At 38.1% G+C, this 17,797-nt stretch overlaps 2 protein-coding genes across 3 annotated transcripts; one reads left to right on the top strand and one right to left on the bottom strand.

Annotated features, from left to right (window-relative positions):
• Nucleotides 1–615: 615 nt before the first annotated feature.
• Nucleotides 616–3,808, bottom strand: LOC145495518 (uncharacterized). Its single transcript, XM_081475159.1, has one exon. The coding sequence runs from the start codon at nucleotides 1,749–1,751 to the stop codon at nucleotides 750–752; it is 1,002 nt and encodes a 333-aa protein (XP_081331285.1). The 5' UTR covers nucleotides 1,752–3,808; the 3' UTR covers nucleotides 616–749.
• A 1,357-nt stretch (nucleotides 3,809–5,165) lies between these two features.
• On the top strand, nucleotides 5,166–17,763 carry LOC145495488 (uncharacterized). 2 transcript variants are annotated; one of them, XM_081475120.1, is made up of 13 exons: nucleotides 5,166–7,017; nucleotides 8,937–9,038; nucleotides 9,538–9,613; nucleotides 10,737–10,805; nucleotides 11,478–11,619; nucleotides 12,007–12,241; nucleotides 12,781–12,855; nucleotides 13,573–13,775; nucleotides 14,225–14,677; nucleotides 15,038–15,362; nucleotides 15,694–15,831; nucleotides 16,310–16,411; nucleotides 16,544–17,763. In XM_081475120.1, the coding sequence occupies exons 2-13, from the start codon at nucleotides 8,984–8,986 to the stop codon at nucleotides 16,684–16,686; spliced, it is 2,016 nt and encodes a 671-aa protein (XP_081331246.1). In that variant the 5' UTR covers nucleotides 5,166–7,017; nucleotides 8,937–8,983; the 3' UTR covers nucleotides 16,687–17,763. The 2 variants fall into 2 exon arrangements, with proteins under 2 accessions (XP_081331246.1, XP_081331248.1); XM_081475122.1 differs by lacking the exon at nucleotides 5,166–7,017 and adding an exon at nucleotides 7,765–8,325.
• Nucleotides 17,764–17,797: the final 34 nt, after the last annotated feature.

Here is a 17,797-nt window from a genome sequence, read left to right as displayed (position 1 = left end):
TGCTTAATCGGTTCGTTACCGAAATTTGGAGTTTTTGTTAACAACACTGTGCTAATCAACATGGGAACAGTCCCAGCTGACTCGAAGAAACTAACTCCGCAAATTAAACAAGCTATCACGAACAGAGTTCAAACAATTAGCAAACAATCACCTTAGAGTCCTGCTTAAGTAAACTCATTACTCTTCCACCGTTAAAATTTTACTTTGAACACAAGGTTTTGAATTTCTTGAAGCAAATAAATCGTTGGCTCTTTTCTCATGTAATGATACAACTTAGCACAACTTGCTCAGAGTGTTTTGCGTACGTGTGTTCCAACGCGAGCTCTGACAGACCCTTTCGCTCTTCAAGTTCAATTAATTAAAACTTCAGAGCTTTAACAATTGTTAAATATCGCCGCCAATGTCTAGAAAAACGTTTTAAATGGGATCCAAATGAGCCTATTTACAAGCAATAGGAATTGCGATAGATTAAAAGAAAAAAAATCGTTTTGTCGACATGTTAGCAACACGACCATTCATTTTGTGTTTGCCAAATGTATACTGTTCTTTTTTTCTTTTTTTCTTTTTTTTTTTTTAAGGCCAGTTTTGGTCCAAAATGCTCTAAGAATCGCCAGTTTCGATTTACAATGTCCAAACTAAACAATTACACTCTACAAAAAAATAACCTCCCAGAACAAATTTTAGTCTTACAACCTCTTAGCTTGAGGATTAAACGCGGTTGTCCGTTTTGAAAGTTTGTAGGCTTGGGTTTAGTCGCCATTCAAAGCAATATGAAGTGGAATTTGGGCAAAGGCAAAATCTTCATTTCCATGTTTTTCTTCTTCCACATGGTTCAATAATTCCTCGGCTGTTTTGAGACATACGAGATATTTCTTTTTGTAACAAGCCATGCAGTAATATGGGTAAGTTGCCCCATGTGCGGACTTGTGGTGAAAAGCTTGAAATTCAATGTTTGGAAAACGCTCAGAACAGCTCGGTTCCTCGAGGCACGGGAGCGGCAAATTGCTGTAAAAATGTTCCAAATACTCATCTTTAGTTTCGTAATATTCCTCACAGCTGCAGTCACATCTCTTATGCGTTTTCGCCATGTGTTCTCCCAGCTTCTTGGGCGAGCAGAATATTTTATCCGGGCAGAATTCGCAGCCCTGTTGGCGTGCCAAATGTTCTTCCAACTCTTTTTTCGCGAAGAAGCCATTGGCTCGCTTGCTTTTCTCGCATTTCAAATTCGAACACAAAAAATTATGCTTGCTGTGATCGTGAGAATCGGCCTCTTTCTTAGTTTTGAAAATAATTTTACAGTGGCTGCAGGAAAATTGAAACAGGTCCAGCAAAGTGCGTTCTCCAACATTGATGATTTTTACAGGGATTTTATTAAATTTCAAAATGGCTTCCAGTTCTTCGTATCTCGCTTCGTCTCCGGACACGATATGAGCTTTGTATTTCGTGTGGACATGACGCTTGGGCCAAAGTTTGCAGTGATTGTTTACACAGTTGCATGAAGTATGCGTGTAAAAATGCAGTACGTATGTCAAAAGCGCGGTCCACGAAGCCTCCGCGGAAGCTGTAAGTGTTGGGTGTTTCACAATCCATTCGCAATCGGCTGGAAGGTCGTTGATCGCCGTTTTCTTGTTGTAAAACAAGTGAACTTTAATGTCTCGTTGCGTCGAAGTAAATTTTATCCCTTTAACGAAATCTTTGCTTGTAGTTTCCCAGTCTACAAAGAAGATTGAAGTGGAGCGGATTGTACACATGGCAAAATGTAAATCAAGATTTGCTTTTCTCTTCGGTAGTTTTTATGCGCGTTCTGTTTAATAACAAACCTACCTTGACAACACTTTTCTTATATCAGAATTTTGTTGACGGTGGTTTTCCTTTCGGAAACAATGAATAATTGAGAGTTCCGTGTCTAAAACAGAAGATAACCTGTACCTGATAGGGTTTTTATTGTTAACCATTGAAAGACATCCCTTTGTATCGCTCTGTTATCTCCTTTCATTGAAGACAAACAAAGCGTTCGTTGATTGGTTGTGAAAGAAACATTTACGCGTGAAACACGTGGATTTTGTTGCGAATTCGAAAGTTTTAAATGGGTTCTTGCTTTCACATGGGTTCTTGTGTGGAAGAGAAAATGCTAAAATGTGGCAGCAGTTTTGTGCAACAACTTTGTTAATGAGGCAGCCAGCGCTCAATCAAGTCAAACAGACTGAGAGAATTTGACAAAAATGAAACTTTAACTCTCTTTAACATATGTCCTAATTAGCTGATGTAAATTAAGTCGTTTTAAAAAGTCTCCGATGTTCGTTATTGATACAAATACAAGAGCGCTATACAACATTATCAGAAGAGAAAAGAGAGCAGATTTCACGTTAAAATTTCCACATGATTCTTTCACGAAAATGGGTGAAAGAGAACGTTTCTTGTTTGTAATTAGTAAGGTGGTTACCTTGATGGCAGCAAGTGTTTGTACACCTGCAATAACAAACAAACAACATCAAAATTACCATTTTGATATTCTTATTTGTGGCGTGTTACCGTGCGAATTGTACCCTGCCATGTGAACTTTCATTTAGCAGGTCACTCTTTGACTATTGCGCGAGAGTTATCTTCAAAATTTTAGAGCAACAAGAAAAGTTGTGACTGAAGAAACAAAGAAAGTAAACTTGTGACGTTACAACGGGTCGAGCCCATAACCCAGCGGACTACAGAAACATGGGTCGGATTCTACATATAGAAGCTTGATCAGATTATTATCTTCGAGCCAGAACGATAATCGACTGTTACCAAGGGCAATATTAAAAATTGTCCGCGGTCGGATATAAGAGACTAAGACCATAGTGATACTAACAGTTCAAAAACGCCCGAATAATGCGCCTTATTGTTCTGTAGTAATAGAATGATGTTTGGTATAGTTATATTGTTGAAAACTTGAAAGAAAGATAAATTTTTAATCGCGCACTCATCAACAGTTGTGCCGTCAAACATACAAAAGTAGAATCAAGACATGCAACAGTTTTTCAGATTTCTTCAATTTGAAGCTCGTAGGAAGGACTGTCGTGTGCTGGGGGGAAAATTTAGAACATACAAATTCATTTTTTAATCTGAAGTCCTCGAAATTTTCTTGTGAAATATATATAGACAAAAGAAAGACAAAAAAGACAAAAAAAGAATTGTTGTATCTATAAGACTTATAAATTTAAAAAAACGCATCTCGAATAAGTAGAAAAAGAAAAGAAAGAACAAATTCCATCATGAATTTTGGAATGTCGGAAAAATCTTCGCCCAAACTTTAGTGGTAGCGTTAAAAGAGAACTTAAAGATGTCACATGTTTCATATACAAACTTGTTAGTATAGTAACAAATTAAAGTCACTTTAACAAATTGAGAAACATGCTCGCGCGACACAAAACAGGATGAAACTTGATCCAGAAAATAAACTGCAAGTGCCTTTGAATAAAATTTTACGACAGTTTTATAAGGCCAAGCTACAATCAGTGTCAAAAGTGGTGAAAATACCCCGTCCGTTCTCTCCGCGTCCACTTTTGGATTAAGCAATTTGAGTGGGCTCTCTTATTCTAGTGGGTTTTTATTTCTAAACTATCTTAAAAAGTTTGTAGAGTACTAAACTGCGAAACCTGAGATTACCACGAGAGTGTACTAGAAATGCGCCTTAGATTGTAATTGGATAACCGTGCCAGCTTTTGTTACGCCGACACTGTTCCAAAAATACTTAAAAATTCGACTAACTTTTTCTCAGACTTTTATCGCTCATAGCTTTTTGTCTCAATTACATGAACGTTAGGTGCAACTGAAGATGTGATTCCTATGTGATTTTTGTCAACACTACTGTTAATATTTCGTAATTTTTGAACTTAACGTTATAACAGGGAGAGCATATTTTTTGACGGCGACTGCTGAACATTATCTCAAAAGAAAGGTTGCATTCGTTATTGGTTTCAACTGCGTCCATTTGTCTTTTTAAATACTTGCCAAGCCGTTCATGTTACTTGAATTAACTTCGGTTGTTTTTCTGATTAATCTTCCGTCATCAACTAACAATAGGCATGAGATCAGAATCATGTAATAACTATTAAAACAGGACGCCTCGTCAGTCTTAGCTGAGGTTTTAACAAAGCATTGTTATTCACGATTTCTGACTGGCTAACGCCCAGTATTTTTGGCGTTTTATGCAAGAACTCTGTGAAGCAATACAGTTCTTAATTGGCGCGAAAACTATTTGTCAAATTCCTGGATAACTCGTCGGCCTTAGAAGGTTCGATCTAACAAAGAAATATTTTCCGCGATCACCTTTATAAAAACCTTCTTCTGGTAATGCGCTTTTATTATTAGTGTATCTATATTCAAACCTGGCTACATAAGAAATTACTTCTCTCTTCCTCATTTTTTTTCTTGATACATAGATAGCGCCTGGAATTCAAAAGGTAACAACTGACCCTCATAAACATGTATGAGGTTAAGTACAAGCATCAAACCAAAAGATGAATTTATTTAATCTATCAGAAATGTGACAAAGTGTTTTTGTAGTGGCAAAATTTTGTCAGTGTCAATGAATTTTAAAATGCGGTTGCATTAGAGCAATCTTTTAAAAGCTGCCTGGCTTTTAACAAAAACCTGTATTGAGGTGTTAATTGGTGCTTTAAACACGCTTCTGTTATATGCAAAACGGGATGTTCTTTAAAATGTTTAAAACAATAAGGAAAACGAAAACAAGACACTTTCCAGTGGCATTTATAGTTTGTTTCTCCACTGTCTGTCGAGGACGAAATAACAAGTTTGCCCGTGCCTATCGCTTCGAAAGTCGTCTGCCGAAAGTCCGCTAGTTGGAGTCAATAGTTTTTCATGTCAACTAAAATGGTGTCTGTTTATTTTGCTAATACCATGTTAATCAACAACACTAGATCCTTGGTTGTGGCTTTTAAACATGAATTCAAAGTTTTCTCCCTAGTTTGACGAAAATTTATCGAAAAAAAATTAAATTTAGCAGTTCAGTCTTTGCGTTGAGGAATAGTCTTACAAAAAGTGTATTTTGCCCCGCTTTACGACAACTTAAGGTGTGAAAATGATTTAAATTGGGGTTTCGTTGCAAATTAAAGAGTACTTCATCCCTTTTTATACTTTTTTGCGCGCATTGGCAAAAAATAAATTCTCTACGAGAATATTGAAGAATTTTGATTTTGTTTTTCGAAACAGAGTAATTGGCGTTGGAACCCAGTTTCATGTCAAAATAATTTTAAAATATACATAATTATTTTACACTGTGCATTTCATTTCACGGATTTAGATACAGGATAACAAAAACAAGAAAGAACCTTTCCGAAGCATGGCGGGTTTGAATTCAAGTTGTTTTCTGATGAATTCAAGTTGTTGTCTGATCAACGAACAAGTTGATCGCTCTTTATTTTTGCTTACTTTGAACTCTGAACTTTTGAGTCACTTTTGAGTGCAAAGAAAAAGCAAACGAACAGAAATTTGGTGTCGAGGTCAAATAAAACTACCGGCCAAGAGATACAAAGTCCTCTAATGAGCGAAACTTTGGACGGTGAGAAACGGAAAGATGGCTTAGTGATAATATTTTACCTAGGTAATAAAACGAAACATGAATAGCCATGTCTTTTCATTTGAAAGATTCGAAAATCTCGACTTTATCGAAATCATTTATTCAATTCATAACCCGTTGCGGAACTGGTCAACTGGGTTGACAATGTTATCACTAAAGCGCTTTTTATCGGAAATCGTAATTAATTTTTCTTCTGCCTGGAAAAAAAAATCGGTCATAAAAATCGTTCACATCCTCGCGACAATTTTTTTTTCAGGCTTTAAAAGATTTTCCTTCAGAGACGAGATTTCGTAAGGCCGCCGTGGATGAACTTATCAAAATATTACAAAATCTCTCCGTGGAAACGTATCTAAAGTTTTATGAGATATGATTTCCTTCCTCATAAGTTATGAATCATTAAAAAGGATACTCAAAGCTAAGGCTGTGTCCCGAAACAATAACAAAATACCCTTTTAAGACTTCTTCGCTATCTCTTAGATATTTCCAGTTAACAGGGCGCGCGCCTTATCAGAAAAACTGAACAATTGCCACGAGATATTCACACTGTGAAAGCTTTGCATATAGATATCTCCCCGCTTTTCATATTATTTACAGCCGCTTGAAAAGTGCTCGCGCGCGGCTTAGTCCAGACAAATTCGACGCAAATTATGTTTTTGGCAGGTATTTTTTGGGTGGCCGCTATATTGCGGTCATGGTTATTTTTAGGCCGCAAAAACTACCGGCGAAATAATCGCAGCAAAAGGCCTCTCGCTACACTGCCATTGTATCAGTGTTTGAATTAATAAACTGGCTTGCAAATAACGTGTGATTAAATGGCTATTACGAACCATTACTGGCTTTGTGTTCGCAAAATCTTGCATCTGTCGCGTTCTCAGCTAATAATTGATTTCGCATTTGTCCATTCGGAGTTTGTTAACGATTTCATGCGAGTGATTCAGTTTTTTCGTCCTTTTCTCTTACCGCCGGCGCCCTCGTTTAGCCGACCGCTCAAAACAACTTACCAATTACTAAAACGCAAAATTATATCCACTCTTCGCGAAAGCGGGATCCTGCGTCTTCACAAACACCATCAGCGCCGAGATGAGCTTATTAAAGGCCAATACGTAGCTTGTATCATTATTTATCTAAACCAACATCTCAGTAAATATTAAATTTGTCATTTTTGGAGTTTTGGACGCGTGTCACGTGACCCGAGTCCACCCCGCGATTGTTCGGTGTTTAGACAGGGCGCAGGTGTATCGCGGGCACAGATGGCGGTCGCGGCAAAATTCTCATCATTGTGAAAGACTCAACTGCGCATAACTGATGGCCAGACCCTTTTTAAAATCTCGTCATTTCGCAGCCATCCGAGAAGCGCGCACCATCAACGAAACACTCTGAAGATCCGGCTGAAAACAATTTCGATTCTCAAATCGCAGATCTTGGAGTCGGACAGCCAACCGGTAAGTCCCCTGTTTCCTTGGATGGTATACATCTCGTAACAAAACGACCTAATTTGCTAATCTAGTGACACCCCCGAGGTACGCAGAACTTCGTGAAGTTTGATTTCTTGGAGGTGAACATTTGAAGACAATCTGGCGGCAGGCAAGCGGGCATGTTACATCTAAAGGCGGAAAAATTGTATGGATAAATGTTACGTGAGCAAAGCTTCTTTTTCAATTTTTTTTTAAGCCGAGAGATATTTTCCGAACTTGTGAATCCCGCTGCGATCGAAACTGTCGTAAACTGATTTATACCGAAAAATTAAAATAAAAATAGTATAGCGCGAAATTTTTGATAATTCGATGACGGTTTAATTTGTCCGGTTTATTTTTTTCGTTTGTTTTCAAGTTCAGTTCCCGCTGGGACATGAGTTTGATTCCTCTCTTGAAATCATCTGACATTTAGAGAAAAGTTTTTCTCATTAACAAATAATTGCAACCAGGGCTCTCTAGTAGCTCTCAAGAGGTCTCCGTTGTTTAGGACGGGCCCTACTGTTTAAAGGGCCGAGTCGATGAGTGTAAGTCGCACCAGCTTTGTTGTCGGTCAATTTTGCACTTTAAAAAAATCGCTTTTCAGCTTTGATTTCAGTGAAGTGAAATGTTTTCTTTTTATCTTCTTCTGCTCATCTTACATCAAGTACCGGATGAATCAAAGTCTAATGCTTTCGAGAAGTAGACTTTGGAACGCCGACAGAAAAAATGGGTTGAAAAAAAAAATACAAATTTATTTTCTGTTCTTTTCAGTTTTCAAAACCAGTAAAAAAAAAGGCAATCGAGGTTTTAAACTGTTCCCTCGTGTTATTGCACTTTTCCCAGAGAGTTTGGCTGGTTAATTCATTTAATTTTTTTTAGTGAAGACCAGCCCCGGCTGAGAGTGTCTGTCTTGCAAGTAATCTGTTCTGAGTCTACTGACTAAAATGCATATCCAGTCATTACTTTGTAGCCCTTTTGTTTTTAATCAAGAACGGAGAAAAAAAGGCAAATTAAAGCTGCCTTCTGCCTAAGATAAAACAGCGGTGATCTCTCCAGAGTACCGGAACTGTGTGAGGACGAGATTATGAGCGAAATTAAGTCTAGAAGTAAACAAATGAGCTGGTTTAAATCGCCTGGAAATGCTGAAGTTCTTGTTAGTAAAATGTTGGCGCGCAGCTGAACCCAGTCGAAGTTTCACTTAAAAAGCTACACAATTCCAACATTGTAGTTTATTCGGCGGGCCAGGCGAACTCATTAATGTTCTTTTTCATTTTCATATGATGGGATATTAATGAGGTGTTTTTCTTTTCTTTTCCTTTTTACGGGCCATTTTATGTTCAAATCATTACTTAATGGAGGTCGTTTTAGGGGTACGGTCGCCCTCAGTAAGTCTATTTTACATCGAAAGAGTGACGCGAGAGTTTTTCTTTTCTAGGGGTGAAATTTTTCCCGAAAACAAAACAAGCCGGAGTAATTGAGCGGATTCAACTTCAAAATGCGGTGTCTTTGAATTATGTTCGAGTTTCTTCCGGATAAAAGTTACTAATAAAAAGTACCGTAAATTTGTGTTAACAGATTTGATATAATAACACTTTGTCAATATAACAGGTTTGGAGATTTTAACTCGAACTAGAATTCTGCGTGCAACACTCTAATCGGCTCGGTAGAAGGAACAAACTAGCTTCTATGAAACTGGAAAACAGCCTGCCGGATGAAGTTCTTCAAACAGCAATTCTTGATAACTTCATAATTGCGTTTCTTTAATCTGCTCAAAAGCTGAGACATTTTAGCTTAGTATAGCTTACCTCCAGAAGAAACAATCGTTTTAACACCTTTAAAACTTTGGAATATTTATTGTCCATTTCCACTGACTTCCAATATATTTCATTTTCATTTGTCGTTGAAAGGAACTGCGAAGGTGTAAAGAGAAAAAATAAGGAGAGTAGAGAACGTAATGAGCCTTGAGCCAGCAAGAATCGACGAAGAAGAGGCAAAAACACTCGGAATTCGTAAGTATTCGTTACTTCAGTAAATAAAGCTCGAAATGTTAAGTAAAGTGTATTTAAAGTTTTGAGTAAGTATGCGTTATTCCTTAATATAACGAAAAATGAAAAAAGATAATTTGGTCTTATTGAGTCACTTCAATTTTCCGATGCGAGATTTGCCTTTCAACACTCAGAAAATTGGTTGAGTGGAACAAATTTCGATCAAAACTACAGATTTTACTCAAGATCTACAGTGGTAAGAGATTTATCCTCGAGGGAAATGCAATAATATTCATTGAATTTCTGATGCGTACATTTTCTAACTCGCAATTTTTTTCACTCTTTTTTGCGCCAAAGCTGTGTAGACTTAAATTTTGTTTTTATTCATAAGGGTGATTTCAACTCGCTTTTGTAACAGCTCTGCTGTTTTTCCCTAGAATCTCAAAGATTGCTCTTCATTTTAGAGTATGGTTAAGTTTTTGTCTTCTAATTTTGAATAGTTTGGTCTTTTTACTTTTGGCAGATACAGTTCGTACAGAGGACGGCGAGATTTTAGCAAAATTCAACCACGCACTGGCTTCGATTGTAACAACGGAAGGGTGAGAACAGGTTTCTGTCAAACTTACAAAAAAGCATGAAAATTTATAAAAACGTTTCGACAAATGCATAGACGAAGATGTCCATTATTATAACAGGTATAAATCTGCCACTGCTTGTACTTTGAAAACGGGTCACCGGTAAAATACCGCTAAGAAAAACAGACCTTAGCCACCAAATCGCCAGAACCTTATGCCTGTTATTAGCGAAATCGGCGTTCGATCTTTCACCAAAAAACTGAGTCACAGTGTCTTCATTCAAGCAATCATTTTTTGTTATATTTTCTGCCTAAATCTTGCCATCATAATGATAAAATATATTTATACATCGTTGCTGTTGCATTCTTTTTATTCAGTCGTTTCGAAACAATTTTTATATTCCTGTAGTTAATTTGACGTGATTTGTTTCTTCTCGCCCTGAGCTACAGAAACACACCTGGATTGCATTACTTAGCATTTTTTTTGGAGAGCTGAGTCGTGATTTCACACAGAGAGAAATGTTAAATTCATAATCGATAAAATACCTTCCGTTTGATATCTCTTTTATCAGACTGGTTTCAATGTTATTGCTTAACTCGCCTGCTTCGCCCGAGGAAATAAAAAATACGTGCTAGTATTGCCCTGTGGGTGGTGATATGAATAATTATTTTTAAAATCGTGACTCCGTGAAGGGCTCTGTAAACATGATAAAACACTAGGGTGTAATATAATTCATGGTAACTGGCTTGATTCAGAAATATCTCAATCAAATGAATTTACATTCTGTGCAAGGCACGGCTTTAAGATACCTTTAAAACGCTCTCGAACCATCTTCGTGCAATTAATAAACTTTGCTCTCCTTTTATATTATACGCCAGAAGCATGTATGCTTCTGTATACGCCCATGATCATGATTAATGCATGGAATTTAATTTTATTTCCAACTCAGTTTTAACAGTATGAAATAGGAAAACTGACATAATTTTCGTGTGCATTTCTACTGAATGATTTAAGAGAAGCTAAGAGAGAGAGAGAGAGGAAATAGACTGAGAACAGTGTAGTAAATTTTGAAGGTCTTGCCGCCGGTTTACAGATGTAATTACAATTGTTAATTAAACACACTCATCAGATATTTTTCTTCATTTAGATTTGCCACCCACATGGGAGGGGTGAACGGCAATTTATGTCACATACCTCAGAAAAAACTCAAGCTGACGTAAGTGTTAAAAGCAATTTGTATTAATTCTTCTTGTCGCTGAAGCTGTTTCATTTTAACAGTTTTAATAATACAATTTTTACATCTTCCAACACCAGCCTGTGACTTATTGGATAGCTAAGCAATTGTTATTCTTTTCACCGAAGCTGTTTCCTTTCATCTGTTTTAATAATACAATTTCCAAATCTCTCACAGCAAGCCTGTCACGTATTAAACTGGTTTGCCAATAAAAACGTAACGTTTTAGTCTCCGATTGATTTCGGGGAAGCCAACAATTGATGGCTTTTTCCAAGTAAAGTTCACATTTCCATTTTGTAAATATAGACTGGTATAAGGTTTGAAGAACAGTAAGGTTGCTGTAATTAATTATTTTCCTTGCTCTAAATTTCCCATGGCAATAATTCTTTATATCCTATCAGTTTTGCTTCTTATTTTGCCTTTCGTAGTTTTTTTCACTTAATTTCTATACTTTGTAACTGCGTTTTAAGTAAGCTTTCCCATAGCAATAATTTGTTTTCTGTTTTGCATTACGTAGTTTTTCTCGCTTTGTTTTAATCGAAACAATTCTATGCTTTGTAACTAAGCTGTCAATCAAGTTAAATCTTGTCGAGTCTCTCGCCGAGCTGTACTTGTTGTGTTAACAACTGAACATTTTCGTGTACATTTTTCTAGGTCCGCTCTGTGGTATCCTGAGGCAGGCCTGCACTATCCAGTCCCTGGGCTTGCTTATCACTACCTTGTGGGTCCAGAACGAACCGTTCATACTCGCGAAAGACCCTTTCATGATACAGAAACCGAAGCAGGCTTTTTGCAGGTAAGTGAAAATGAATCGAAAACAGATCTGAGAATATCCTTCTTGCGATAATGTTCAGCCAAAAAAAAAATAAAGCCACGCGAAACACACACTTCACAACATAGGTTCTTACATTTAATAGTGAGGAAGAGATTTTTCCGTCAAGGAAGAGGTATCCATGACCGTCAATAGAAAAACACGTAGAGACAAAGTTGGTAGGTTGATTTGAAATAAGCTTTAGCAATTTGCGCATGCACGCCATGCGGACCTACATTTTACAGTGCGGGAGCGTCTTGGGCGTCAAACTGTCGGCCACCTCATAACCTCATTTGGATGTTAATGCACAGAAAAAAAAAGTGTCTGCAATACAAGTCTTCCTCTTCTTAAGACTATTTTCTGCTCTTAAAGGCAATCAAGGAATACGATGAATTCGAAGAGTGGATTGATGGCTCTGCCAAACTTCGCTACTCGCCCTACAGCAGAGAGGCTCAAGCACACATTTCAGGCTGGGCCATGAAGTACACTAACAACCACAACAAGTTTGTGTTGAAGAAGACTTGTGTCGGAGTACTGCTCTGTAGCCAGGACTGCACTTTACCGAATGGACTCAAGATTGTCGTTAGGCCTGCTATATCCGATAAAGGTTAGCGCCAAATGTTATTCATTGCAAAATTTGCGGTGTTTTTGCTCTTGGGAGCGTAATTTCTACGACTCTCTAATATAAATCATCTAGCGTTCAATCACGAATGCCGTTCTCTGATTGGCTAAGCTGCTCACTATCTATTCTGTTGTAGATTGTGAATAGCGTATGTTTCTTTGCGTTTTCGAAGTGTCTGTGAAGAGGATCTAGATAAAGCTTCGAACGTCTAATAGATTTATTCTAAAGCAATTAGATTATTGACTTTCGATTTCTATGCGTGACAGCAACGCGCCTCAAAGGGTATTATTAAGAACCGTGATAAATTATTAAGCTAAACAACACACACTCGAAGTTAAACTACAAGCGAAAAATGTTTATTGTTTTTAAGGATTTAAGTACATTTCTGTTAATGTTTGTTCTGAGAATTTAATAACTTATCAAGGTAATATCCCATAGTTGTGAACCTTCCCTATTTTCGTCACCAGTCTCCTTGATTATATTACTCTCTCAATCATGAAACTCATACTAGTCTTCTCTTGCAGTCCGTGAAAGACAAATGGGTCAAAACTGCCCGAACGCTAACTGTACAGGAACGCTCGCCCATAGGAAATGTACAGGTAATCCATTAATATCACAAGCATCCTTCAATATGCCACTTGTACTAAAGCCTGATAAATGAATGAAATGCCTTTACATCAAAGAGTGATCGGCTTGCATAAAATCTATTAAAGGGAAGTTCCGAAAGCAACGACCATCCGAAAATTGCGAACTCAAGCGTAATTTGACTTGTCATGAAAAATACTTTAGTTATTTTGGCAACGTACGAAATTATCTTTAAATAACAGAAAACCTAAAAATAGTAGTTTACTAAGATAGAAAAACGCCAAAGATGAAATAATAAACCATAAAGGAGCAAGTATGGTTAAGGATGGAGAAGATTAACACGGATTGCAAACCACGAGCTTGAAAAAGTTGGACTAAACTTTTCAACATATGCAAACCGTGACGTAGTTCCTATAACACAAAGGCATCGATGCGCGGAAGATTTTTTTAAAAGATGGATAGGCCGCCATTTGGTGCAAGCCCTAGCGACTCGAAAACAAGGACGTTCCGAAAATTGCGACCTTCCGAAAACAGCGATGGGAAAAAGCTACAAATTAAAAAGCAGAAAAAAAATAACGAGGCTCGTAATTAACTTTCGGAACTTTAAGCTTTCTGTAGGTATAACGCTATACTTTTGCTAGACCGTAAAATAGTGCGTTGATCAGTCAGTCACCACTATAGAACAAGCAAAATGAAACTATAATAACAAATGTTTTTAATTTTACTTCTAGGTAATAATGGTTATCCAGTGACCCATTTCTGGGTACATCAAGAAGACGGCATCTATTTTGAATCCAAAGGCACGCACGATCACTTCAGACCTCAAGCGAGAAGAGCGACTCCTGATAGAAGCTCCAATAATAAACTTAACAGCACTAAACTGAACAGCGAACAGACTAAAAACACGGAAGATAAGCCGGCGGAAAAACTGGAGGTAAAGGAACTGCTACATGATCGAGTAAAGATATTGTTTCCCGACTTTGTATTAGACATAATAAGAAACTAGAAACCGAAGAAGAGTCAATGTTTTAGCAATCACAAGCTTTCGACTTTGTCACAGTGTCTTTTCTCAAGTGAATATGGCGCGAATCTATTTGTCACGTGAGCTTGGATGAACCAAGTCACGTGCCAAAACACGCCTGTATAGGGCCGGATGGTGTTTCGAAACGCGTGGTGAAAGTCACCTTTTCTAATGGGAAAACTGGAATTTGCTACGTAACTTAGATTTTTTACAGGTCGCTGGAAAGACAAAAGCTAGAATAACACACACACAAAAAAACATTTTGTGTTCCAAGTTGTTAAATCACTTCGACGTCTCTAGCATGGACACACGGCCATTTAACAAAATAGGCATTGATTAACACGTTTAATTTTATCTTTTAGGGTTCTTCCACTTCGTCAGAGGGAAAAAAGTATAAGTCTAGGAAACGGCAGCACGCTGAAATCGCGGACAGTTTATCAGCAAAGGAAACGGATATCGCGCGCATGTCTTCCTCGTTGTCAGCTGGATTATTACGAGGCTATTCAATCGAAGAAGAAGATCAATACATCTGTGTGACCTTACCTGAATCAGAAACGCTTTTCCACCGAGCTCTGTCGTACGATCAAACAAACATCGCCACGTACGGGAAACTTTACCTTCTCTGCCAGACTTTCCAGGACGTTGTTCCCGGATACACTTTGCTTGAGACCCGGATGATATCGCGCAATGTGATGGGCTGGCCTGTTGTTATAGCGACGTTATACCGAAAAGGGACGAAGGAAGGTCAAATTCATCACATGAAGACGTTGGCTCGACTTTGTTCCACACCCGAAGAAGACTTTTTTTCGCCCAAGGTAACATTTGCCAAGTTTCTTCTCGCTAAAGATCCCTCATCTAAGCAGCACCACATTCAATGAATCTCATTTTAAGCGAGATACATTTTTAGCCCTTATAACAGTTAGTTGGATTGTTATGATTGCGGGTTGTTTAAAACTGAAGAGGAGATTTCTAAAATCGCCCTTCGACGAAATATTGACTGCTTCATTTAAGTGAGCTCTCTTTTCCTACTCTTGACAAAATTCTAAATGTCAAAAAGCCAGGTACGTTATCAATAGTAACTTGGTTATTCGATAATAAGCCCCCCCAAAGATAGTTAAATAGATAAACTTTTGTTTTGTCTTACCCTGACACGTGACTTCCTTCTCCACCAATAGTGGCAGATGGTGATCCACGACTTTCCCGCTGACCAAGCTCAGATGGTGACCGAGGCGATAGTAAACATGATCATCAATTCTCAAGTGCAGACACTGCTCAAAGTATTCCAGTACAAGAGTGTTAGTTCCCTGTACAAGATGCTCAGAGAGAAAATAACCAGCAGTCTGCAAAGCTACGACATGCACTTTGAACTGTGCAAGCGAGAAATTATCACCAGGTTACAAGATCCACTGCTGACGATGAAGTTCCGCGAAATGACGCAAAGACTCACAGGAAGCAAATGCACTGCGCAGGAGTATGTGAGCACGGATTGCATGCTGTCAGGTGGGTGATAAGTACTTTACATAAGACAAACGAAATGACGTCCCCAGTTAAACAACGGAAATCATGACCGTGACGGTGTTTGGCGTGATATCTGATCTTAATTAACATAACTTTTTACATTTTTTTTTGCCTTAATTTTAGTTTGGACGAGGTCATATTCTCTTGGTTTCGATTGAGAAGATATATCAAACACTCAAGACAGTGTTAACAACGTTCTTAAACACCTCGAAGTTTGGAGATGTGGTCAAACACGATCTTTCGTGTTTTATATCTTACATAAAATGATTCAGTTTCTTTCTCTTCTAACGGCTGGTCACGTCTTTCTCCATAGGAGGAATATTTGGATCCGTTATTCGAGAGTTCTGGAATTTCTGGGGAAGTAACATTGTTGCTCCTAAAGTGTTCTCTGTCGCTGGCGAGTTGGTGGGAAGAAGAGAAAAGTCAGAGCAGTGGCAACGAAGACAAGCAGGTAAGTTTCAAAATGCCTTCATCATCTTCGTCCTTCTAAGTAATCTGCCTCAATTTTACCCAGTCTTAACCATCTGTTTACCTCTCAACTGTTTTTCTACCTTAGTGAAGCTCAGTCGCGGCATTTTGAGTAATTTTGGCCACGTATAAAATTACCTTAAAATGGAAGGAAGCCTGAAAATAGTAGCTACTAAAACAGAAAAACACTTAAGAGATAATGATAAACCATAAAGGAACAAGGATGGTCAAGGATGGAGAAGATTAACACGGATTACAAACGGCGAACTTGAGAAATTTAGGCTAAGCTTTTTAAGAGGCGCAAACCGTGACGTAGCTCCTTTAATAAACTGTTGATTTTAAAAGTAAAGGTAATGGCTCACTAAAAAATCTCAAAGGTTTGGACTGTGATGACTCTAAGACTATTACTCGTGGCCCCACATGACGCAAATATTAAATCGTGTTTCTCGTTTCTCTCTCAGGTCTTGATTTCCCCAGTGATCCACAGAAAGTGACCTTACAGCGCATGAGTGAGGTGGTGGTCACGTGGTGTCACTACCAGTCTGACCATTGGCCAAAATCAGGTGAGTGACGTCATTTATTCATGACGTGATATAATTGAGACACTGCGTTGGACTATGATCGACATACTAAGCGTTGGCTCAAGTAATGCTCAAGTAATTGTTCTAAACGTGGTTTCATTTTTTGTTTTTTAGTTGTACAAGAAAGCATGGCCAACTTCACGCACTTACGACCCGAGGAGAAAAGGCTCCGCTTCAACATTGAGCGACCTGGGTCCGCGTTCCATCGGCCAGTCACTTACCCCACCTTACCCATGCCTAGATTTCACTGGTGTTGAGGGCACCATGACGACACGATTTGAAAATTTTGTAAATAAATGACATTTTTGAAGTAGTTTAAGAATTTTACCACGACATTTTGCATCACTGCATGTCGAGAGGATGACTAAACCGTCTTTTTATGTAAGAATTATTGGTTGTCAACAAAACAAGATTATAGCAAAATTTCGAGTTGAACTCATGAATCATCAAGCTCACGGCCAGCGATTGTTCGCCAATTAAAACTTAAGGGAACAACCGCTGGCCAAGGAGCTTGAAAACTCGTGGTTCAAAACTAGTTGTTGTTAAAACGTTTGTGAGAAATCCTCACATGAATTAACTTCTTACAGATATTTAAAATAAGGCTTTAAAAGCACGCACCATATCCGGCATTGAGTTGAAAACCTTGCAATATTTCAACGAGCTTGCTTCTAATATATATGGGCCTTTTGTATTATTTTATTCAGTTTTGTCAGTTATGTCTCGTTATAAATTTGCATGCTGCAGCATCTAAGGACAAAATTGGGAATTGAAACTTAATAACTGTCATCATTGTTTTTAACGAGAGAGGGTTCAGCTCTTTCCCTGTTATATAAACAAAGAATTGTTTTCATTTATAAGTGGAACGAAAACTACTCGAAGGCAAAGACATTTAAAAGAAATTGAAATCGAAGAGCTAAATAAATACGTTTATATCACCAAAGTTCACCCCGTAAAAATCGTGCGAAACAAGTAAAAATATCACGAGGAATTTGTTCTGTAGGAAACTGGTCTAACAGGTTTTCTGTAGTACTGTTGTCAGTCTAAAGCCCCGGCCAAACGATCACAACATGTCAACGCAACATATCGCAACATCGTTGCGCGCAACATGTTGCGCGCGTTTGGCCACCCTGTTGCGATTTGTTGCGACATGTTGGGTGTTGTTGGCTCAAGTTTGAAAATGGTCAAATTTGAGCCAACAACACCCAACATGTCGCAACACATCGCGACACGGTGGCTAAACGCACGCAACATGCTGCGCCCAACAATGTTGCGATATGTTACGTTGACATGTTGCGATCGTTTGGCCGGGCCTTAACATTATAAGTTTTCGTTCGCAGCTTTCCCAGGGAATTTATATCTAAGGCTAAA

Source organism: Orbicella franksi, chromosome 8 (genome assembly GCF_964199315.1).
Source record: "Orbicella franksi chromosome 8, jaOrbFran1.1, whole genome shotgun sequence".
Lineage (NCBI taxonomy): Eukaryota > Metazoa > Cnidaria > Anthozoa > Scleractinia > Merulinidae > Orbicella > Orbicella franksi.
This window is presented reverse-complemented; position numbering and strand designations above follow the sequence as displayed.